Here is a 24,623-nt window from a genome sequence, read left to right as displayed (position 1 = left end):
GGTGTGTGCACATCACATGCTAAAGCTCCCTTCCCCTCTCCCTCCAACAAGACCTCATGCAAATCTCCTGTCTCTCTCTTTCCATATCTGACACCCACACAAATACACACACGCACATCTATACAGCCCCATTCCCCTATTAGAGAGCATTCGATGAGAGGGCTGATCCTGTATTTCACCTTTTCCACCCTCATGCTTGCAGAGGCGAACTGCACTAATGCCAGGGTCTGCAGAGAAGACTTCAGGCCCCATAGGCTCCTTTCCAATGGCGAGCAATTAGCGCATAATACCACTGACCTCCCATCGACCCCATCGTATGTGGAAAAGCCTTTCAGTGGATAATTAGGGTCTAAGTTGGAGAGACATCGAGAAGAAGGGTAAAGCATAGAGATGCACAGAGACAGATGGAAGTTAAGCAAGGGTAACTGAAAGCAGTGATGCAAAGAAGGAATCAGACAAAGAAAAAAACCCTCCTGATCCTGGAAACAGTGACAGGTGGGGATTTGGGGTGTTAATGGCTGTTATTTCTTCACCTGAGGCCAGTCAAGGGAGGACTTCTCAGACATGCTGTTTCACCTCTTTGCCAGAAAGGTGAAGGAAAGAAACAATGGCTTGTTCTCTCTCCCTGAGTAGCTTTGAGATCTCAGACTGATCTGCTGCTAGACAGGAGCTGGTCGTCTTCCCTGCAAGTTTTTTTCACAAAGCTCTTTTTTTTTCACAAGCCGAGACACAATACTGTTGGTAAACCAACTCGAAATGACAGCATAAAAGAGCACAAGAAAAATTCCTATCTCTGACATAGAGTTTATGACACAAAACGTCTACTTCTGGAGTGATAAATCTATACATGTATGTCCCTAATTCTGTTATACTAAAAATGCCACTTTAGTTGTTCTGTTGTGTTAGCTGGACGAGGCTTGAATATACAATGAGATTTTAAGTCAACCTGGAATAAAAACAACCCTTTTAACCTACTTAATACATGTTACTAATCACAATTCAATGGTGCATGTTATAAATAAATATATATTTTGTCTTTCCAATTCCAAACTTTCCGTTTGACATAAAGAATCCCTCTTGCCTTTTCATTATAAAATCAACAAAAATGTAATTGTCATTTTATGCTTAAATAAAATGTAAGTATAAAGACTGTTGCTGCACCTTACTCCTTGCTATGTCTTCCTCCTCAGGTATGGACATTTGGGGACATGATCTTGTCATCTGGCTCTTCTGGTCGTTTTTCCGTGCAGACAGTACACAGTGACCGAGGGGTCCTCTCCTCGCTAATCCTCTCAGAGACTCTGGCACAAGATTTCCAGCTTCGATACAACTGCACTGCTTATAACCGCTTTGGTACAGGCATGGCACTGGTCACTCTTGAAGAGCAAGGTATGGGATCCTCATGCCAGATTATCCTGTGTAAAACATCCTTTTATGCAATATAGTACTGGTCAAAAGTTTAGACACTCCAAATTCCTTATTTTCAGTATGTTCCAACTTTTAGACTGGTGGTAGTCATTAAATTATGTAACGGCATAAAATGAAGTATGGATATTAGGTAGTGATCAAACATGTTAAATAAAAAAACTATTTTATATTTTAGGTTCTTTGAAGTAGATAGCCCTAGATTACATCTCTGACCTGAGATGCTTTTAAACAGTATTTAATTGAAATCAATATTGAGTGTACATGTATGCTTCATACCCTTCCCACCACTCGTCAAGAATTTTTTTTTAAAAAGTTACAATTTTATATTTTTTATTAAGAAATGAATTTGTATTATATCTCATGCATTTAACCTTAAACGTTTAGATCAAAAGCTTCTCAAGACTGTGAGAAACAAATTCAGTCAGCTGTGTCCATACTTTTGACTGGTAGTGTAGATCATTGAGTGTTTGGGTAAATGTTGTGGGAAATTTTGGGTCTGGATAATCAAAAATTTGAGGGCTAAGCAAGCAACTGAAAGAAAAAAAAAGAAAAGTAGCAGGAGTTTAAGATTTGTGGATGGGCCCAGTTCGTTTGGCACCAACTTTTTTTATTTATTGAAGGAAGGTTGATTTTAAAACACTGACAGCAAGTTGTAGGGTTTGTCCACCTTAGAGTTGGTGCCTTTTATTGAAGATTAGACATGACCAGCTGTAATCCCGTTTGAGTCAGCTCTATGCAGGAATCGCATCTCAAAACACCCTGCAACCCTGTGCATATCTTAATTATACACCACCAAATCAATATCATTTAATCAGGAGATGGTTCACTTAATGAATACATTCGTTCCATAACAAAGATATAGATTTTGAGCCTGAATAAATTAAATCAAAACCTAATGTACGGCATGGGTATGTAACGCTTCACTGACCGTTTCATTTTGTATGCACAGTGCACTATCTTAAATTTGCTTAAATAAGACTAAGAGCGTGGTAGACGACTTGAGCCTTGTACTGGGAGACACCAAAAATAAGGTCTTCGCCAGCAATTTGCATCAAGGCAGCAGAGCCAAGTCTCTTGAGAAGCAGACAGTGCTATCTCCTGGAATCTCTAATTAGATTACTGTCGGCTGCTTCACTGCATGTCAGGCCTGGTTACCCTTCTTCCACCAGAGATTAGAGACAATAGCCTGTTCCTGTGATGCCACTGTGGATCACACTAGATTAATTTCTATTTGTTGCATTTGAGTTTGGACGTTTTTCGGAAAAAGAACATCTTTGTAGAACACAAGCAGAGAGTTTTTCTTCAATTATCTAGAGATCCAACATACCTTTTGAAAGTATGAAAATGAAATAATCTCACAAAGAAAATGTCAGGAACATGTTTGGGTCATAATTAAACTTTCCTGGCCAGGACGTGTCCTGGGAAAATGGCACGTTTGGTCACCCCACACTTGTAATGAAATGACAGACTAAATTTGGATCTTCTGCATACCTTGCAACTGAAAAGGTAGGTAATAATAGATGTAATTCAGCTCAGTCACATTTCTATTTTTTTATTTTTATTTTTTTATTATTATCTGTGTTTTTGTCATGTCGCTGTCCTTCTGTTGCACTGCGGAAGCTTCTGTCATGAAAACAAATTCCTTGTTTGTGTAAACATACCTGGCAATAAAGCTCATTCTGATTCTGATTCCGTTTTCCTTGCAGAGGCCCTCCCCTTGCTAATCATCATTGGAGCATCGGTGGGCGGAGGCTGTGTCTTCATCGTTTGTGTCATTACCCTGGTTTCCATCTGCTACCGCCACACTGCTAAAGGTGAGGTCAAAGGTCAGATGTTATCTGAGAGTTCTTATTCTCTCCTCAAAAACATGATACAGTAGAAATCAAACAAACTAACTAGACAGAGGTTAATTATGGGGCCACCTCTATGCCTGGAGCAGTGTTGACCTTTTCACCTCTCTGGAAATCTTCCCACCATTCACCTCATTAATCTCTATACACTGCGCTATTTCCTCACCCAGGCAAAAAGGGCACACGCCTGTCTAAGAGCGACATCCGCGTACAAATTGTGCACAGTGACCACAACGCAGCAAGAGGAAACGACGATGAAGAAGATGTGAAGGAGCCTATGGTAAGTCACTCTCAAAATAAAAAAGAAATACTTAGAATGGCCTAATAGATAGAAATATATTTTATACCATTTTTTCCCATACATTTTTTTCCTGCTATGCTACAGGAAAAACATTAAAACATCAACAACAATACAAATCAATTTAATTTTAAAATATATTCTCTGATTTCTGAAGGAAATGGGATACTCAATAAGAAAACAAAATGTTAGGCTGTACTTCCTTTTATCCATCAGGACCAAACATATGTCATTTATTATATTTTGCTGGAAGATGGGAAAAAAACTATTGATACTATTAAAAATATTGATCATTTGTTCACAAAAAGACCAGGAGTTAGGGACAATATTAATTATGATTGCATGACATTTAACATACCATAGACACCAAGCAGTTTGTAACCCAAATCTCTGTACTCTTCTCAGGCTCCCAACAGCAGTGAGTCTCCAGGAACATCTCGCACCGAACACAGCGACCTGCTGGAAGAGGAGGATGATGAGAGATCAGATATCAAGGTATTACATTTCACAAAGCATGACTCGGATGGTTAATCTGATAAAATCAAAAGGTTGTTTTCAAAGGTTTGAGGAAACTATTGTACTTAATAACACAATCTTGCTGAGATCATATCGTATTACACCACAAGCTTGGATCATGTTCAAGGAAACCTACGATTCTCGGTCAATTTCTAACTTGTAGCTAGCACCTTACTAAAATAATTTGCATGTATTTCATTCTGTACAAGATTTTGTTATTTATCTGACAATGTTTTCTTTTGTTCTTCCTAGGACCCCACCAATGGGTACTACAATGTGCGGGCTCACGAGGACCGCCACATTACAAGAACTGGCTTCTCCGAATATGTCCCTAATGCTCGCCCAGTCTACACTCCCTCTCAGCTTCCCTCGCCGAGCCCCTTATACGGCCAGCACTCCACTCAGCCTCGGATTTATGACTTCTCCCAGCGTTATGCCACAACCCCTGCCACACGCACCACCTATGAGCAACAGCAGTCACAACAACCACAGCAACAACAGCAAACTCCCACCATGTACCCTCAGGAGCCAGTCTATGCGGGCTCCGCCTACCTGCCCGCCACCTATGGCCGCGCTTTCACAAACTACGTCAAACCCGCATCCTACGAGAAGGTTGATGGTTATGAGCATTCAGACCAGGCCAGCAAGGTGTCCAGCTCCTCTCGATTCTCATACGCATCCTCACAGGTGTCGTCGCCACAGTCTGACTACGGACGGCCCTCTCAGCAACGGATGCAGACTCATGTGTGATCCCTCGAAGACCCACTGAGGGTCTTGCATGATCAACGTCATGATCAACAAGGACTTTCTTCTGAATGGGTTCAGGAGGGATTAAGCAAACTTTAAACTGAGATTCAAGAGGTGGAAAAGCTTTATTGCTGTATCGAAGTGAATGTTGGATCAATGGGAAACTTCTTTCGAAAGAACTACAACGTGCCACTCAAGCTTGGGAGTCACCATCAAGCTACTAATTCTCTTTGTCCAAACATTGAACTTTTAAGGGAAATAAAAACTGTCCATCAATCCATCTCTATGGCACTGTATTTCCATTAAAAATGGTTCCAGCACTGACCCTTCCAGATCTTGGAGAAGGAACACAGTGCTGTGGAGAAGGGAAGTGTCCTCATGAACTAACCTTTGCAAATGGGGACATGCTTATGACACTATGCTGAAACAATCAAAATTACATGAACTTATAAACAAACAAAAAAAAAAAGTAAAAAGTAAAAAAAAAAAATAATAATTGTTTGTTGGCATGCTGATGGAATTCTAAGCACATTTGTGTATCAATGACAACAGGTCTTGCCTACACAAAGTGGCTCAAAGTTCAATCCACAAAGCAGGGGAGCAGAAGAAACACTCTAAGATATATCTTCAGAAGCTCTATCTGCAGTCTGCACTGCCATTGGGCTCGCAAGAGAGTATTTATGTAAAGCCTCAATGGACCAGTGCAGGAAACTGGAATGCTTTGGTAATATATACTGTACAAAAATCCATAAAATAAATTTCTGTCTGTTTGATAGAAACACGATTGGCCAATCCCCAAAGAAGCAAATTTAGAGGTGCAGTCTTATTAAGCTATACTCTCAAGGACTTGTTGCAGAGTTCAGAGTAGAGCCCATTTCGGGACCACTGTTTCTTAAGTCAAGCCATATATGGCAAACCTAATTTACAGCACAGCCTTGCAGCGTGCAGTAATAATCTTGTAATGAATCATTGTATGTTATTAAATACAGAGTGTGCCATGGTGACTGTTATGTCATGATGACATGGCTGACACCGTCAGGTAGCACCAACATGTTTACATAGAAGAAAAAAAAAAAAACACAGAAAAAAGACATAGCAAGTGAAATGCAGTACTGTCCATATCCACTTAGAGCCACTTCAATGACTGTACAAATTGTTGGGAAATCCATTCCTGTCTGTTGCATGCAGATGATGTGTGTATGTGAACGTATTCAGCATTTCTTCTCATCTGTTTGTTCCTTGTGTGAGAAACCACTTACTGCACCCTACGTCAATTCGATCTTGGATACCTGCATTTGGAAGTTTCCATACTGCCATTTTCCTTTGAGCCTGAATGGTCGGCTCCATTTGGAAAGATAAAAAAAGTCAAAATGAACATTGCTTGTCTTTATTTTTATATTTTATATAAGCCTTAATGTACAGAGTGTAAGCTGCTCTATTGTAAAGTACCTTTATATTATAAAATGCATATATCTATATCTTTGAGTTGACTTTATTTGGTTCAGAATTTTTTTTTTCTTTTTTTTTTCCATGTTACTTATCAGTATGAAGAGGTGAAAGGTGTTACACAACTAATTGACTTTTCCCTTCCTTTTTAAATAATGTTCAAATAATTTTATTTGCCTAAAATGAGCTATTGTTGCTTGTAACTTTGTACACATATTTATATTTAAATAAACCATTTCAAATAATATCTGCTCTGACTGGAGTGAGTTTGGCACACATCGCTGGGTCTCGTCAAATGTCATAAGGAAATGAGGACAAACAACACGGGGCTGCCGAGTTGATGAATACATAAATTAGCAGTGATGCCTATGTTGATTCTCTTATTCCCGCGGCGACAGAAGGGTTTTTAATAAAGACGGATGAGATTCCCAAGCCTCCCACTGTCTGCGTATCAAACATAGCAGGCACAGGCCGTCTCCCTCAACGGCAAATATTGCGCTGACGGAGCGGGTGTCGTGTGACAACATTATCTTGTCGTGTCACCCAGACTCTCAGATTTCATCATGTCAAGCCGAGCTTCACCGCAAGGAGTGTTGAAGACATAAACATGTACTCAGCATTAAACAAATGAACTGACGGCTACTCTGGTAAATTGAGGGTCATATTTCCATCAGCTCTCATCATCCCTTGCATACAACGAACACTGCCGAAAATAACCAAACAAGAAGGAATATAGATAATGAGCAAACCTGGTAACATACATTGCAAACTCTGTTCTCCTTAATACAGTGAGAAGCCAGTGACACTCAGTGAGTGTCTTGTGAACAAAAAGGCAAGTTTAAAGCTACGTTATCGTGGTAATTTTTTAACGAGTTAGGTTAGTAGTTCTGACTGAAAAAGTGCCTATATTGGCAGATAGACAGTATGTTATGAAACCTAATAAGGATTATTTAATCGTCACAAATGCTATAGCTCTCTAATCTCCTGACATACGTTAGAAACGAAATCAATGTTTTTCTGTGGTTAATTTCTGTTAAGATGCCTGGAGCCGCTGTCCATGGAGCTGATACTAAGTGATAAATCGACAAACTCTTAACGTATTAATAATACAATTTATATATTTCCCGGTTACATGATTAAAACAATGAAATTAAGCACAAAAACAACAATAAACGTTCGCTAAAGAGTTTCTACTCACCGATCGCGCGCCATATGCCGCTCCCAGGATGCCCAACGGTTTTTGCGTCATTTACATTAAATTGAATATGTATAACACAAAATGAATCGCACCAATCAGACGACGCGTTAACTATTGACAGGCAGCACGTAAATGAACAAAAGGTAACGTTACTGTAACGGAAATATGGAATAGAAAAGTTGCATAAACTAAAGGTTAGCTTGATTCCAATTTCGTTTAACACAATGCTTTGTTTCGATAATTTGATTATATTTCTCTATTAGGTAGTAAGTAATTGTGACCTTTGGTTGCCTGGATACCGTATTAATGTGCAATATGCTAAAGTGCAAGAGTTGTTATCACATCGTTAGGAGATGATAAAAGGTTGAACACCAATCTAAAGCTCAGACAAGGTCAAATCTGGCATGCAATTAGCCTAAATTCAATATTCTGTGAACCGTTTTAAAACTGTTGCAGTGGAGTGCTTAATTAAACTTACTAAACCTGCTGGTGCAATCTGTAACAAAGACATGCTGTGGATTTTCTAATATCAACTGAAAAAAATAAATTGTAAATTTATGATGCTTTCTTGTTTCTTTTTCCATTAGGAGTCCAATGATTTATGGGCAAATAATTGTTGAAGGCAATGTTGACGTTGCTTTATGCCAAGACCAGATGATTTTAATTTTGATGAAACTGTTTGGAGTTTTCTTTACTAAATTCTGCATTTTGAGGGTGAAATTAAATTACTTGGAAATTACCCCAAAACACTATATTCTGGAGTAAACAAAAAACCAAAAGTGATGTAAAACCAGCATGTATTTTATTGTCAAGAAAACATTACAAACTCTAGGAAAATTTGCATACATTAAAACATTTGCGTAGTGATAAAATATAAAACACAACGAAACAGAAAAGACCAACACGTTATCAGTTACATGAACAATGCAAAAAGCACTTAGTCACCCAGACACTTAAGGCCATAGATAAGCACTGCAGTTTTAAAAACAATTTAAAATTGTTTGAAATTTACACAATTTAAAAATGAAATCCTAACAAGCCCTCAATAGGTCAAATTGCACATCATGATGCTATATTAAACTTCTGTAGTACATAAATACAGCATCTATTGCTTGACGTCTCAAAATACAGCAAACGTCTCTTGTACCTCCTGAGAAATTAAGTCACTGCACCACAAAGCCTGAAAATCTTACTAAGCAAGTGGACTTTCCACGGGAAAGAAACTTGCCAAGTCTATAAGAAAGCAGCGGTATAGATTTCTTAATATGTTCGGGCCTCTTTGAAGGAGAGACCATCCTGCTTTGACATTGATTGGCTGGAACTTTAACATGCAGCAGAAGTGTGTGACCTATGTTGGCCTTGGTTGTATTGGCAAATGGGTGATGGAAATAGCCTATTTTTACCTAATCCTCTATTTCAGAGCTGTGGCACTGAGGTTTCGAGATCACACAGATGTGAGGAAAGAAGGTCAACCTGAGTGAGACGCTTACAGAAATTTCTAGATTGCAAAGAAGCTTCTGAAGGGGAAAAAAAATGCAGGGATTGATGCTACCTCCAAAGCCTGAGACGCATTGTTTCTGAGAAGATACAGGGTCCAGTCTTTGGAATTAATTAAGGCACACTTTGAGCATAAGAAAAAATACTTTTTAAACCGAATATAATTCATAAAGATAACAAAACTTCCACCAGGTCAAAAGTGTTGGCAGTCTCATTATAGGCAGTTTGATCTCTAAGTGCCATTTATGAAGTTACTGTTCAAGGAATCAGATACAAACAAATGGAACTACAACTGCATGACAACGAGTAGGTAAATGAGTGTAACAGTACATCACAGTGACATGTATTGTCATTATAGTGGTATCTGCATGTATTTTATGAACCATTTTATATGGCTGACTAAAGTTGAAGTCAACTTTTGATTGATACCACTATGAAAGACATCATTCATAAGCTATATCCACCAAATATTCATAATGAATGAAAGTGGTATTATGAAAACGACCAGGTGGTCTGAAACATATGCAAGTTAAATCTGAATCTATTTTTTTTTTCTCACAAAGGATGTTGACCAAAGTTGTATTTACTTTTGCTTTTGTGAGTGCGGCTCACATACTGTACTAAATATTCACGGCACTCAACATTTTTGTTCTTCTGCTTTGGTTGTCGTATGATTGCAGGTCCAGGCTTCACTATATGTTTGTGATTTCACGGATCCATTCCCGCAGTTTGGTGACACGCGTGTAGACTCCAGGCTTGTTCCGCCGAGCGCAGCCTTCTCCCCAGCTCACAATGCCAGCCTGGAACCATTTGCCTACATCGGAACGACACACAAGAGGACCGCCGGAGTCTCCCTGTGGAAGCCAAAAGAAATAAACTTTTAAACGTCATTCCACATTTTCCAAAAATGCATGGACACTACACATATTTGATCACTGTATTCAAGAGCTGCCTGTTGATCTATTCTAGAGAATGTTTTTTAATGCATCCATGAATGTTTATTTGATTTTTATTGTATATTGTGATTATTTATTTTAGTGTTAATGGGGAATTGTTTTGTATTTATGTTTGCTATTCATTTTTTTTTTATTGTGTGTATTGATGCTTTTTGAAATATTGTATATAAAACAATCATGCCAATAAAGTGCTTAAAATTGAAAGAGGAGATGAAGTGATGTTTATTTATATGAGAAACTAAAAGTGTGTGTGAAGCAATTGCAAACATTTTAATTATTATTGTAATCACTTATCATTTATTATTTTGTGCCTCTAATTTAAGCTGCTTATTTACTGTGTCATTTCATTCCATTACTATTATTCCTGAATGATTTGTTTTGTGTGTAATACAATTAGGCTCTTAATTACTTTGCCAATATTGCAATGTAAACAGATGTGGCAATAAAGCATATTTGAATTGGGTGGTGAGAGGAGAGAGAGAGGAAGACAAAACAACTGAATGAAAGAATATTACAGAGGGTGAGAAAGATGGAGCAAAGTACAAAGAGAGAGAGAAAATCTATGAGCTCCTACAGCAGGAGAGAGGAAGATAGAAAGGAGTCACGAGACCAGGACCGGAACCTGTGCGAGAGAAAAGCACACTAAGAAGATTACATCCAGAATAAGAGAGATTCACAGAGCGTTCAGAAGAGGAAAGCAAGATGAATAACAAGTGAGATGGAAGTAGAAATTATGGAAATCAGCTCATTTAAATATCAGGGAACAAGGTAGAATAATTAATCTTCTCCACTACGAGGCTGTACACACACTGCAGGAAGACAACAACATTAGCTGAACACTTTGACGGCATTATGCTCATGTCATATCTGTAATGTAGGTGTTTCTGAATGAATAGAACAGGACAAAAAAGACTTATCCCTGCTGGGCTTGACAATGCATCTAAATGGCTATTAAACCACCTTGAATTCATTAACATTCAATAAATGTATAATTTTGCAAGTGTTGTAGATTTCAGATTTTGAATTTACAACTGGGGTGGAGGCATTATGATTTTGAGTCTGTAAATGCCCATTTAAAAAATAGTGGTATAAAAGCCCAACATGTACAGTTGTTCTGCGAATTTTCATTATTGAAACGCGGTTGACAGAGTAATTTCAACAGGATTCTGCGCAATCTGCAATTTTGATCGAAAGATTTCCCTACTCACATTTCACATCAAGTTTAAAGGGATACTCTACCCCAGAATGAAAATTTTGTCATTAATCACCTACCCCCATGTCGTTCCAAACCCGTAAAAGCTTCGTTCATCTTTGGAACACAATTTAAGATATTTTGAATGAAAACCGGGAGGCTTGTGACTGTCCCACACAATACACACACAATATTATTCTTATATGCGATTTAGTCTATGTGCAGTGTTTTGTATGTGCAAAAGAAATTACATTAATAATAAAATTAATCAAAATAATAAAAAAAAAAAATAATAAAATAAAATACAAACAACTGACAAGACACTCCACACTCAAGTCACTTTGTGCAAAAAATAAATAAATATATAATTAAATAAAAAAAAAATCAGACACATATCTTATTTATTCCTACATATATTGCAAATTGCCCAGAACAAAATGAAAATATCAGATTCCGTGTTTTTCATTAAAACAATAAAATAAAAAAAGTAAATAAAAAAAGGTTAGGAATGGTTTTACCTGACAAGCGTCCACACCTCCGGTGAGGTAGCCGCTACACATCATTCTAGAGGTCACCTGACCTTCGGTCACCATGTTGCATACTGTATCATTAATCACCTTTACTTCTGCTTTCTGCAGGATTTGTGCAACACTTCCTACAACACATAAATAAAACATTAGTCCTAGGAGACCGAATCTATTACCAAAGAGCATCTCTACTTATTATGGGTGTTTGAAACACTGAGTACAATTAATTATGTGCTTCCTTCCACAAAATCTTAGAACAAAAATTGTGTTAAAAGTGACATCGAGACATAGAATTGATAAATGTCAAACTTGTGAGGCAAAATTCCAAAGGTATCTCATAGAAAAAGGAACTCTAAATGCAAAGGGCAGCCCTCAGGCACACAAGCTGTCTCACCTCCCTCTCGGAGTGTGCCCCAGCCTGTAACAAAGCAGGCACTACCAGCCGAGAAGACGTGGGTCGACGCCGGAAGGCAGATGGGATGCGCTGTGTTGGTGAAGTTCAATGGATCGCTCAGTTCCAGCAGTGAGATGTCATAATCGTTGGTCATTGAGTCGTAGTTTGGGTGGGTGATAATGTTCTTCAAAGTGCGCTTCTGAACAGAGCCATCCTGGATGTTCTGGTCCCGCAGACCACTGTACGTCAGCCAGTTGGATGTTATTTTGTAGCTGTTGACAATGGACACAGTGTTGTGGAGGTTAAACATGAAATAGTGTTCAAAATCATTATAAATCTGTAATTTGACAGAAAATCTGAGGAAATGTGATTTACCACACTTTACAATTGTTTTTAAATTCACTGAAACACCGAAAGCTTGTGAAAACACACTGGGAAGCATATTATCTTCAAATGATTTTACAATAAAGACACTAGGTGGATGTTACAACTAAAATGTTATACCAATAATCTGATAACTGTATTTGTTTATATAATAACTAATTTGAGGATGTTGGAAGAGACAATATACACAATGTTGTTTTGGAAAGTCAATATGAAATGGCATTTAAATACTTTTCAAATATGTTATTTGACAGTAAATCTGAGGAAATGCGAACTTTTACACTCATTTTAAGCTTGTAAAAACACTCTGGAAAGCTTATTATCTTCAAGTGCCGTTATTACCAAAAGGTTATACCAATAATCTGACGATTGCATTTTCTTATAACACATAATTTGCAGCTGTCGAACACTGTAATTTGACAAGAAATTAGAAGATTCAATGATAAAAAGTATGGGTAGGACTGTGAAACGCTGTGTGTTTAGGACATCTATAAGAAGAGGGACTGAAAAATAAGAGGGCTTGGTGATTTCAGCCGAATTACAAAGATTAAAAACAAACATTTGTGCACTGATGTATCCCTCACAATAATACCAGAAATGTTTATTAAGAAAGTAAATGGAGTCGATTTTCATTTCAAGCTAAAACCATAGCACAGGAGAGCAAATTATTTTTTAGTATTTCAGTCTCAGAAACATGTTGGAATAATTCATCAAGGAAAAATATGATTGTACTGCATATCTTGTGCTCCACCTGCTGGCCAATGAAAATAAAAACAAGCCCAGGCTTTGATCCAACACAGAGCGCAGATGTTGGATGAAGTTTGAGCACAAAGCAAATGAAGATGCATAGCAAATGTCTAACTTATGTCTGTGATAAATTATCATTAACTACAGCTAAATTAAGCTGAGAAAAATTAAATACAGCACTAACACTAACAGCCATACAGCGATGCAATAAACTGACTCACGCTGAATCAGGCTGGATGAAGCAGTGGGCAGCAGACAGCAGCCATTTGTTGGAGATGATTGAGGCACCGCAAACGTGTCCGCTGGTCTGGAAATGTAGACTGACCTGCCACGGCCATTCACCCACATCTGCGTTCTGCCCACCCACAATACGGTTGTGCTTGTATGGCCGGACTCCACAGTCTGAAATCAAATTGTAAGAATGGTTCAAACACAAAGACTTCAAGGAAGACAACGGAAGGGACAGCATTGGTATGCTGAGATGAGAGGTGATGGGGTCTTGAACATGACCAGCAGGGATAAGATCAGAGAGTTAACTGCAAATCTGTTTGCACTGAAAGATGTGGAGTTTCTCGTGTAACATCTGCTCTGACTCACAGAACCGTTGGCCTTTAGTGGGAGTAAAGCAGAATCATAACAAGGTAGATATATGGAGGAATGAACCGTGCTGGCTGATAAAAACACAATGAGGAAGGAAAAAGAAACTAGCAACCCTGAGGACTATAATAGAAGAATAATGTCATGTAAGGTTTTATATAATGGCTCTGAGCTTGAAAGTGAATTTTTTTTTACACTAATTACCACATTTTTGATGATATAGCAACTTCTGGAAACTACAATTGCTTTTAAATTCATTGAAAGACCAAAAGCTTGTGAAACTGGGGAGCTCATTATCTTCAAATGATTATACAATAAAGACACTAGAGGTGGGCGGTATGACATTCATACTGATAATTGTATGTGCATATATAATTATAATGTTAAATATTCTAAATCTACATTACTTTCAAATTAAAACTAACTACAATTATAACAAATGGATTTTAACAATTAATTTGGTTTCACAAAAGAATTTGTCTGAAATTAATTTTATTGTGCATCTCAAATAATTATTCATAACAGTTATAGTTTTCTTTGTTATAATCAATTGCGGTCCCTTTAAATTATTAAAAAAATGTCTCTTTAAGACAGTGTGTTGTTAAGGGATAAATCTTTGGTGGTTTATAATCAACTGGCAATGCCTTTTTATTAAACAGTGAATTAAATAGAGTGTTCCTGTGGCTCAGTGGTAGAGCACTGCATTAGTAGCGCAAAAGGTCAAGGGTTTATTTCCCAGGGAACACACATACTGGTAAAAAATGTATAGGCTGAATACACTGTAAGTCGCTTTGGATAAAAGCCTCTGCTAAATGCATAAATGCAAATGTAAATGTACAAAGGTACTTCATCTAAAGTACATTCATAACAAATAAATAATAAATCTGGCATCAGTGTAGCTTTACATTATTTTCCACTCAAGTGTTACATAAAGGACTCCAAACAGCAAATCGAATATAATAAGAGATACTTCTAACTCCTAATTATGATTAGATAAACCACACTGCAGATCATTGTAAAACCAGTGAAATACCCAACTGAGCACTACAGTTAAATTATATATATTTAGGCAATATCACATGATCAGTGCTGTTGTTCTGAATATCAGCACAGCTGTGTATTAATCAAAAAGTTCTTCATATTGTGCAACACATGACCAGTTACTATGCAACACAGACTATAAAAGCAAAAATTCAATCAAAAAAATGTGACTTACCACATCCCTGTTCATCCGAACCATCTGAGCAGTCCTCTTCACGATCACACTCTGCATTCACTTTGTTTACACACTGCTTGTTTTTACATATGAAGGAGAAATCATTGCAGATACCAGCCGCTAAGAGAGGAAGAGAGTATAGATAACGTAAAACTCAATTTTCCTAACTTTAACTTTTTGTCATTAGAGACCCTAAACTATAGACAGGTAGGGAAAGTCTTACCACAAATGAACACCCAGCCCAACAATAATATTTTTAATATTTTATGATTTTGTGAATAACTCAGGACCTGCATATGTTAATATAACAATGAAAATGTCCAATGTTTACCTCAAAGAAAAACGGGACTTTTTTGGACCGATAATTTTTTATTGTAACAATATTTTCATTATAAGTTAGCACACTCTCCACTCATATATAAATATATATTGACTAATTATATATGGCCTACAATGACTAATTCAGTTTTGTATCCTGTTGGATTTTCTCCACTTTGTCCCATTTCCTTACGTTGGGTTTTGTTTTGTGTTTTGTGTTGTTTTGTGTTTTGTGTTGTTTTGTTTTGTTTTGTTTTGTGTTTTGTTTTGTTTTGGTTTTGTTTTATTTCATTTCATTTGGTTTCAAGTGGCACCTATGATGCCATGACAAAACGTAAGTTGTTTGTTGCTTGTGAATAGGTATATTCGATGCATATAAGCTTACAAAACTAGCTACATTAACCTGGTGATAAGCGCAATGGAAAAACAGATCTGTGGTCAGTAATCAAAGTTAAATCCACTCACCTGCTACACAGGAGACCTCATCACTGCCATCAGCACAATCATTTTTCCCATCGCATATAAATTCTTGTGGGATGCAGGCACCATCCCCGCACCTTTCCTCAGCTTTGCCACAATCTAGGAGGAACACCAAAACAAAACCTTGTCAAGTGTCCTTCAATGGCAAGAATCAAAGTGGCTTTTTAAAGTATGCCATAAAAAAATGTCATAGTTCAAAGTAAGTTAATCTTGAGTTAGTTTATTTGAATCCCAGGGAACAGCTGGTCATGTGACCTCATTGAGGTCCCCCTTTGTGGAAATAAAACACCTGCCACGGCTTTGTCTCTCAGTACTTAGTGTATCCTTAAATGTATAAAAATGTATTAAATGTATCATGAAAGGCAAATGCTGATATAAATAAATATGTTCATTAAAAGGTAATAGGAGAAACTCACCACAATGTTCCTCATCGCTATTGTCACCACAGTCATTCACTCTGTCACACACAAAGTACTGAGGCCTACACAGGCCATTACTGCAAGAGAACTGTTCCTCATCACATTCTGAAACACAAACCACTTTGAACTAAATAATGTGTCAACATAAAAATTTATGTCAAACATAACCTACCTTTGTCAATTATTAGTACCATGTAAACACTCATCAAAAGGTTATTTCAGTTTAAGTTTACTGGTTACTTGTTAGGCAGCAAACAGGATGCAAAATTATAATGCAAATCTAAAGTTAAGGAAGTAGAATTTAAACTTGATTTTGAATTAACCATAACCAAACTATTTCCAGAAACATTAGATGATCTAAAGAACTGATGTTTTAAATACCACCTATATTTTCAATACATAACATTCATTTTATAAACCAAAAACACATAGAATGCTACGTTTTTACGTACATGACAAATCATATATTTAATATATAATATTTCATATAATACATAAATGTAGAACTATTATTTTAAATTATAAAATTTTACTGTTAATGTGTTTTTTTATTAAGTTCTGTACATAAAAAAACAATGAGTACAATTGTAAAATCACCAGTAAAACTCACAGTATTAAACTTAAATGGGAGGAATCAGTCCGATCAGTTTAAGAAAACAACATATTTTTATATTACACACACACATATATATTATGTCAGAATAATTAACAGTTTAATTATTGATGTAGTTCTTATTCATTTGGACTGAATTTTATATAGCAATTGAATTGCAATTCTGTAAATTCATCTTCCTGTCATTCCACATCAGTATCCTGTTGGACAGGGCTAATTCAATTCAAAGGTTTATATTAAATTTAGCAAAATCCTGATAGGGATGAGACTTACTGCAGCTTTTCTCATCACTCATGTCTTCACAGTCATTCCACCCGTCACACTGTTGCTCTTTTTTGATGCAGTAGCCTGAGGTGCACGCAAACTGACCAGGGCAAGCTGGAGATGAAATTCATGAGGGTAAAAACAGGAAGATGGCCAGAACTCAACACAAAGGAAAAGTGAAAGAGGGTTCTAATGATAGAATCATGTGATCTGTATTTGGCTGGCCATATTGAAAGACTTGGCTTACGTACGGTTTACAGGGTCAAAGGCAGTGTAAATGATCCTGAATCCCTTATCAGTGTAGGATTCATCTGAATGGAACTTCACTTCTAAGGAATTGGTGGTGCTAGAGAGAACAAGTCTACGTCTCTCTCCACAAAACTTCAAAAATGGACGAAGGAAAGAAGTGTCAATACAATAAAGGCTAAGAAAACAAAAAATGAATTGGCAACAGACTACTGCAGATGGTTTTCAGATAAATTAACATCAACATTTATTTACTTTTATTTCATAGACTGTCAGGAAGCTGACAAGAAATGATGAGGGAAATCTTTCTGGCTGGCATGGCAGGACAAATGACACAACTTACTTTTTACCCAGCACCTCTACGTAGTCTTTGTGACATCTGTAAGTGTCCACCCCCGGCTCTTTCACACGGAACATACTGAACTCAATCTTTATCCTTCTGCCAGCAGGAACCTGCAGAACCCACATGATGGTGTTCAAGGTTATTTTGAAAAAGGCATAACTATGGGGCCGATAATAGGCCGATCTACGAACTTTGTTACAGAGATGTTAAGCAGAATGCCTGAGCTGCTCTATATTAATGTAGTCTACACCACTTATGATCTGTATTTCAAGGAAAACATGCAACCAAAATGAGTTATAAGCTGAATTTTCTTTTTGCAATTTGCCCGACCTCTCAAATCTCACTCACACTTGCTCAGTTCAAACATGGCACCTTTAGACAAAAATTTTTTTTTTTAAATACATACACTACTGTTCTAAACTTTAAGATTTATGTTTTTGAGAAAAAAAAGTCACTTATGCTCGGAAAAAAAAAATCTCCTTTTGTTTCATGGAAGAAATAAAATGATAAAAGAAAGAACAGATATTACAGAGTTCTCTTTATTGGTAAATAAAGAAATGTGAAACAGTCATGTGGGGCTTACGTTGATGTTCCAGGTGCAGTCCAACAGAGGAGGATAGAAACTAGGAAAATGAGGAGAGGTGAAGTTTCCTGTGGGAGCAGTCAGAGATCCTCCACAGCTCCCAGCTAGAAATTAATATAAAGGGGCAAAATTAATGGAAAACAGATATTATGACATGGAACACTTCCTAGTCCAATTCAATATTCTTTTTCGAGTTTCAAGGCAGACACTGCAAGTGTCTACAAAGACTTATGACTTTATAGAATATTAAAGCATTTGTACAGAATGATCAATGACTTTACCAGCAATAGTGGGAATGGCAGCGTAAACCGCTCTGAATCCAGTTTTCTGGACAACATCAACAACTATGATTACAATCAACAATCATAACATAACAAAAAAAAACAACATCAATAGTATTAGGTTACGAAGTGGTCCAAACCCTCACTGACTGAAATATAAAAAAGCAATAGAACTGAAAACAACAGCAACTGTATATATTTGTTTTATTGGTACGTTTGTTCCTAAAGTGCACTTTGTCAGTGTTTAGGTATATGAACCTGTAGATTACCTCCTAAAAGATTTGGACTAAAAACTGGATTTTATGGTCTCTTTAAGATCATAAATTCAGGCAAGGATGTCCAAACTTTGAGAGAGAGAGATACCTGGGTATAACAACATTATTAATAACTGTATGGCTGTGATGCACAGAAACGCTGTGTTACCTTGGAAACGGGGCAGAGGCTGAGTGGTGGTGTGAGAATTATGCTCAGAGCACACTGTTTTTCAAGATACAGTTTGCGACCTTTACACTTCAGGTGATTTGTTACATAGCATAAATAAATCAAGAAACTAAAAGAAAAAAACAAGTGGTCCTTTACTAAAGTCGGTCATCACCCAGTGATAGGGTGACTAAAACTTGGCATGTAAATAAGAGGTGCTAGAGAGGGGTCTTAACAAGCCAATCTGCCAATGGTGAAAAATTTAATAGAATTGAAAAGCCGTGTAACCAGCGCCGATGAAAGGGTTTCTTCTTTGAAGTTAAAAAGGCAGAGATGTATTGCAAAGGATATTACATATATCCTATACTGTATATTTTACTTTCCATTCATAAAAAATTCAAAAAACTTTAGCACAAAATACACTAAAATATTAAGCATTTTACTTTCTATTCATAAAAGATTCCTAAAACTTTAGCACAATTTTCAATAAATATTAAGCAGCATAACCATTTCCAACTTTGATGATAATGTTTCTTGAGCAGCAAATCAGCATATCATAATAATTTCTGAAGGATCACTGAAGACTAGAGTAATGATGCTGAAAATTCAGCTTTACATCACAATAATAAATTACAATAAATTAAAATAGAAAATGGTTATTTTAAAATCCAATAATATTTCAATTATTTTATTTTGTATGTATTCGAGTGATACTGATCATAATTGGTTTTTAACTTGGAACATTCCTTTAAACATTACTGTATGTTATGGTAAAACCTAAATGACACAAAGTCAAATCTGAGCTGTGCAAGTGGCATGTACTCACTTTGTGATAGCATACGTGCTGTCAGGACTGAGAGAGTTATAGATGGCCACGTAGTCATTGGCACAGTCATCTTCTATGTGAAAGGACTTGAACTTGACAATGATGGCGTAGCCTTTAGGAGCAATCATCCACCACCATCATCAGTAATCAGCGTATAACAAACCTAGTCCCTCACATATAAGAAAATTCTTTGTTGCTTCCATCAACCATAATACAAAAAAATCACTCTGATAACATAAAAAAAAAAAGAAAAGTAGAAAGATCTAATCTTATTACATTCTGGTAAATAACAAACTGGCTCAAGTACTCAGTAGCACATCAGATGATAATTGCTATGCAGCAAGTATAAGCAGCACTAAAGATCCTTAGCCCCCTCAAAGCGATTGAATCGAGTGGCTTCTTGGATGGACAAAAGGTCACTTTGGTTCATGTAAAGTATACATGAACCAAAACTGTGACTGGATTTTCTTCCCTATTGTGACGTACTACAGAGTGAAATGGTTTATCAAAAGAGAAAAAGAAGAGGCATGTTTAATTAATCACTGTGTATGTCCCAACTATAACCAAACAGACCACAAAATAACATTACCATGACCACAGAATTAAAAATTAAATGTTTTGTAATCATTCATTTGCTGTTATTATTTTTTTTACATATACCATTATTTGCTATTATTGACATAACCTTAAATATTAATGCTAAAACAATATCACAATAAACATTAAGCTTGGAGTGGTTTGTGAGTTGATGAATAGTAAATTAAATCAAATAATAAAAAGAAATTAAAAACATAAATAAATTAAAAAAAAACAAATTAAAATTAAATACATTTTCAAAATTAATAAATAAATACATTTATTTTATTTGTTTACCTGCATGTCATGTGACCAGTAGCTCAGACAACCATAAATATGTCAAGGTGTTGTTAAATTATTTAAATATTAACCCTCAGGGAGTACTTATTTAATATTTTAGGTCAATGTGCTTGGCTGAAAAACATTTTGGGAATCCCTGGTCTCAAATAAGGAAAGCCTACAAATCAAGTTATTCTATTTTGCTTTCATGTTGACTCTAAAGCCATAAGAAACCTCCATGCACTTGCAGTTTAATGCAGATAATTTAGTTATCATTTGTACAAAGGTGCTGTTGAAGAGCTGAACATTTGCTTTCTGTGGTTGAAAAACAGGTTTTTGAGATCCCTGTGCTGTTATGCACAGCAAGGTAAGTGGAAGTGAAAGCGAGCAAGAGATAGAGCGACCATGAGATGGAGGCGGGCAGGCATTTTTCAGTGAGTGACAGGAGAGGGCACGACAACCCAGGTGGAAAATTACAGTGCAGCGGTGACTGAAATGGGACACACTTTACTCACTGGATCTGGGTTCCCTGGCCATCCGAGGGTCTGTGGCTGCAGAGAGAGAGAGAGAGAAAATGATGCATGCTGTACTTTTTTCACTCCTCTTTCCTTCCATTTTCCAAAGGCCTGTCAGACATTCTGTTCCTCCTCCTCCACCCCTCACCTTGACTCCAACGTTCACAAATACCAGTCTCTCACCTCACTACAGCGACATGAGTCTCCGTACAGAGATATCATTTTAAGCAGAGCACTGAGGTGTCACTCAGGCCTCCTGCTCTCGTGTATATAATACATATGGGGACTGGAGAAGGACAGAGAGTTACAGTTTTTTTGGCAAAAACAAAGAATTAATGTGATGCATTGAGCTGCACAATGGAGCCAAGTCCCTACCGCTATCTACAATGTTATTAAAAAGCATCTTTAGACATTTTTAATCATGGTTTTTGTCATTTATATACAAGTTAGTCATCGCATTTTGCTACAAAAAGAATCATAATGTTGTTTTTCACAACCGTTTTTAATATAATCTTCCTTAACTCATCCTAATTACTGCACTGAGACTGTGTGGAGCAAACATGCTCTCTTTAGAATTACCAATCATCTTACATGAAGCAGTGATGTCGCTGACATTGACTGCAATGCTCCCGGCTTGTCTGCCCTCCTGCCGGATGCCCCTCAGCAGAGCCCGGACCACACGCTCCTCCGACAGCTCTGGGACGATCTCTCGGTCCTTCTCAGGAATGTCAAATTGAGACCAATGATATGCTAAGGTTCCTTCACTGCAGATGCAAAGATGGTGCAAAGCAGACATATTATTGAATGAATGTACAACTTGATTTTTGTGATACTTGCCCATGCATAATGTACCGTTTTAAATTTTAGGATTTGCTTTGCACAATACTAGTTGGTAAGGTGTTTTGTATGGTATTAAGAATGATGCTATGCTAGGTCTAGATGGTTTCTTACTGACCCAAATCAAAAAAGAGCCCATTATGTATGATCCTCTGATTCGGTGTAATGTATTTTCACTCTGTTTTTATGGTTCCCCAACCCTGAGCATGAGCAGCAGTAATAGCTGAACTGGAAATTTATCATTTGTATTCTATTAAGGTGATTTTTTTTAACCTAGATTCTATGAGACTTGTGATTTATCTCCATCAGCGGAACCACTAAGCATTAAATCCAAGACATAAAGAATGATCTATTCTTTCATTTAAAAACTGTTTGATTTAGAGAGCATGCTATAAAATCAGCTTTGTCTGAATCAGGGATCTGTGGTTCAGCCGTACCTGAAGGCAGTGATGACAGACTTGGTATAGTATTTGGAAAGGAGAGGATCTCTGGTGAATGTATTGTTCATCTGAAAAAGAAACAGTAGATTATTTTTTAACACAATTATAATAAGATCGATCAATAAGGTCAATGATAAGCAGTAACAATACAACTTTTAAATTATATTATTGTATGTTTTATTTCTAGTTTATAGCAATAACTAAAAAATAAAATCTAATAATTTATACAATGTTAAGACGAATATAGTCCTAAAATAGTCTGTTTTCTTTAAACAATGCTGTTTTTTTTTTTTTACAATAAAATATATGACATGATGCGTTTTGCGACATTCTCATAGCCTGTAATGTGACTGTCACCTAAAAAGTCAGCTTTGGTTTATTGGCATGAATGGGAAGAAATACACAGATTTGATAGAACAGTCCCTCTGAGAATAGCCTGCAGTAAATGCCTATAAACTAAATCAAACAGTAATGGGCCTGCTAGAAACACACTACACATCCCTGTCTATTGAGTCTACAGAAGTTACTGTCCACGTGCATCACAGTGAGAGAGGGAGGACTAACCAAAACATACTGACTGCCTTGTCTGAAAATAGTCAGTATTTTTGGAAAGAGAAAAAGAAGAGGCATATTTAATTAATCAGCCTCTTCTCTATCAGCTACACAATTATTAATCAAGCTTGTGATATATATTGCATCCAAACAATAAGTGTGCATGCCCTTTTTTGAGGCGTGTGCCACCTCAAAGTAGGCGTTATCACATCTTTGGAGTGTAAAGACACTTAAAAGTCTTTAAAGGCTTTAGTACAGTCATTGAAGTCTCAAAAGAAAGTCAAGGTCACCAGAACACTTACAACACAATCAGCAAAGAAAAGTCGGAGAAAAACAAAAACACTTACAATTCCTTCCAAGTCCCTCGCCACTTGTTGGAATTCTTTACTGTTGGGATCGTCGTACACTGGGCTGTACTCTAGTTTGAGAAGTTTCATTTGCCCACTGTAAACCAGTGTGGATGAGCTGTGTTTATGAAAGGTGGACTCATTTTCCAATTCTTTGCTCCTGACTGAGAGAGAAATAGCTATTAATTAACAACAGTAGGAACTGTACAATACCGTTCTAACGTTTGGGGACAGTGCGTTATATATATATTTTTTAATTATTTTGTGACACTAAAGACTAGAGTAATGGCTGCTAAAATTTAAGCTTTGCCATCACAGAAATAAATTACGTTTTAAAATAAATTAAAATAGAAAAGTTATTACAATTATGAATTGTAATAAAATTTCACAATATTACATTTTTGATCAGATAAATTCAGCTTTGGAGAGAATCACAGCATTTAAACAGTTTAAACATCACTTAAGAGCAAGTTAGATATGATTGGTGAATCTTTGTACCAACGAAGAGCCACACAAGAAATCCGACCACTGCGGCCACTACCATCAGAGCCACAAAGACCCCCACTGCAATGCTCGCCCTCCGTGCTGGTGCCACCTTCTGTTCATTCGTCAGGAAGGTGACATTCTCATGACGCCCGTTCCCTCCCTGAAACAGAAATGACAGTATTCTTCTGTGATTGTGTCCTTCAAAAGTACTGTAAACATTTAGTTTCTTTGACAAACAAATGTTATAATATAGCACCTTCAGAATGAGTCATTAATAAACAATGAGTTTCATTTTAACTGTAAAACATTGTAAAAAATGCTAAGGAAAAACAAATGTTAAAAGATTAACAGCAAGGTTAGACGGTAAGTTTTCAGAAGTAAAAAAAGAACAAATCAATGCATAATTTACATTCAAAAACTGTAAACTGATTTCCTGTGTGAAACTCCACATTTAAAAGTATTTTATTTAAATATCATGTTCCTAATAGTTTTTTGTTATCAGTTATGTACATTAGGGTTTTATGTTACATCCTCTGATATGATAACACCCTCTGTTATCGTAACAGTCGATACTGATAATTGTCATGATAAATTTCACATTTTTATTTCTTTCAAGTTTAAAGGCAGATTTTTGCTCCTAAGTGAAAGTTGTAGAATCGTGAAGCAGGTCTGTGTTGCCTGACTTTGATGACGAGTATCTTCAGCACAGTTTGCAGTGCAATATTAATAATATTACTCTTTTCTCTCTCTCTCTCTCTCTCTCTCTCTCTCTCTCACACACACACACACACACACACACACACAC

At 36.7% G+C, this 24,623-nt stretch overlaps 2 protein-coding genes and 1 long non-coding RNA gene across 3 annotated transcripts in view; 1 reads left to right on the top strand and 2 right to left on the bottom strand.

The window, feature by feature from the left end:
• The window catches only part of LOC109103388 (kin of IRRE-like protein 1), a 44,762-nt gene extending 38,232 nt beyond the window's left edge, over positions 1 to 6,530 (top strand). The window contains exons 11-15 of the mRNA XM_042771670.1: positions 1,191 to 1,389; positions 3,135 to 3,242; positions 3,449 to 3,558; positions 3,982 to 4,071; positions 4,345 to 6,530. Of these exons, the coding sequence (XP_042627604.1) occupies positions 1,191 to 1,389; positions 3,135 to 3,242; positions 3,449 to 3,558; positions 3,982 to 4,071; positions 4,345 to 4,842 (1,005 nt within the window). The 3' untranslated portion in view covers positions 4,843 to 6,530. The remainder of the gene's footprint in view (positions 1 to 1,190; positions 1,390 to 3,134; positions 3,243 to 3,448; positions 3,559 to 3,981; positions 4,072 to 4,344) is intronic.
• LOC109103389 lies at positions 1,161 to 3,224 on the bottom strand. The gene is made up of 2 exons (XR_002020038.2): positions 3,090 to 3,224; positions 1,161 to 1,415 (listed from the first exon to the last, which is right to left on the bottom strand). It is a non-coding gene; the product is annotated as an uncharacterized LOC109103389 (long non-coding RNA).
• Positions 6,531 to 8,263: 1,733 nt separating the features above from the next.
• The window catches only part of LOC109103651 (suppressor of tumorigenicity 14 protein homolog), a 28,547-nt gene continuing 12,187 nt past the window's right edge, over positions 8,264 to 24,623 (bottom strand). The window contains exons 2-19 of the mRNA XM_042771773.1: positions 23,831 to 23,978; positions 23,333 to 23,496; positions 22,431 to 22,501; positions 21,748 to 21,920; positions 21,151 to 21,192; positions 19,787 to 19,922; positions 18,541 to 18,605; positions 18,260 to 18,363; positions 17,677 to 17,786; positions 17,339 to 17,469; positions 17,097 to 17,201; positions 16,208 to 16,315; positions 15,777 to 15,890; positions 14,994 to 15,113; positions 13,402 to 13,582; positions 12,050 to 12,321; positions 11,647 to 11,783; positions 8,264 to 9,834 (exon numbers count right to left, since the gene is read on the bottom strand). Coding sequence (XP_042627707.1) covers positions 9,673 to 9,834; positions 11,647 to 11,783; positions 12,050 to 12,321; positions 13,402 to 13,582; positions 14,994 to 15,113; positions 15,777 to 15,890; positions 16,208 to 16,315; positions 17,097 to 17,201; positions 17,339 to 17,469; positions 17,677 to 17,786; positions 18,260 to 18,363; positions 18,541 to 18,605; positions 19,787 to 19,922; positions 21,151 to 21,192; positions 21,748 to 21,920; positions 22,431 to 22,501; positions 23,333 to 23,496; positions 23,831 to 23,978 — 2,343 coding nt within the window. The 3' untranslated portion in view covers positions 8,264 to 9,672. The remainder of the gene's footprint in view (positions 9,835 to 11,646; positions 11,784 to 12,049; positions 12,322 to 13,401; positions 13,583 to 14,993; positions 15,114 to 15,776; positions 15,891 to 16,207; positions 16,316 to 17,096; positions 17,202 to 17,338; positions 17,470 to 17,676; positions 17,787 to 18,259; positions 18,364 to 18,540; positions 18,606 to 19,786; positions 19,923 to 21,150; positions 21,193 to 21,747; positions 21,921 to 22,430; positions 22,502 to 23,332; positions 23,497 to 23,830; positions 23,979 to 24,623) is intronic.

The sequence above is a fragment of the Cyprinus carpio genome, chromosome A15, assembly GCF_018340385.1.
Source record: "Cyprinus carpio isolate SPL01 chromosome A15, ASM1834038v1, whole genome shotgun sequence".
Lineage (NCBI taxonomy): Eukaryota > Metazoa > Chordata > Actinopteri > Cypriniformes > Cyprinidae > Cyprinus > Cyprinus carpio.
Note: the sequence above shows the minus strand (reverse complement) of the source record. Positions and strands in the feature narration are given on the sequence as shown.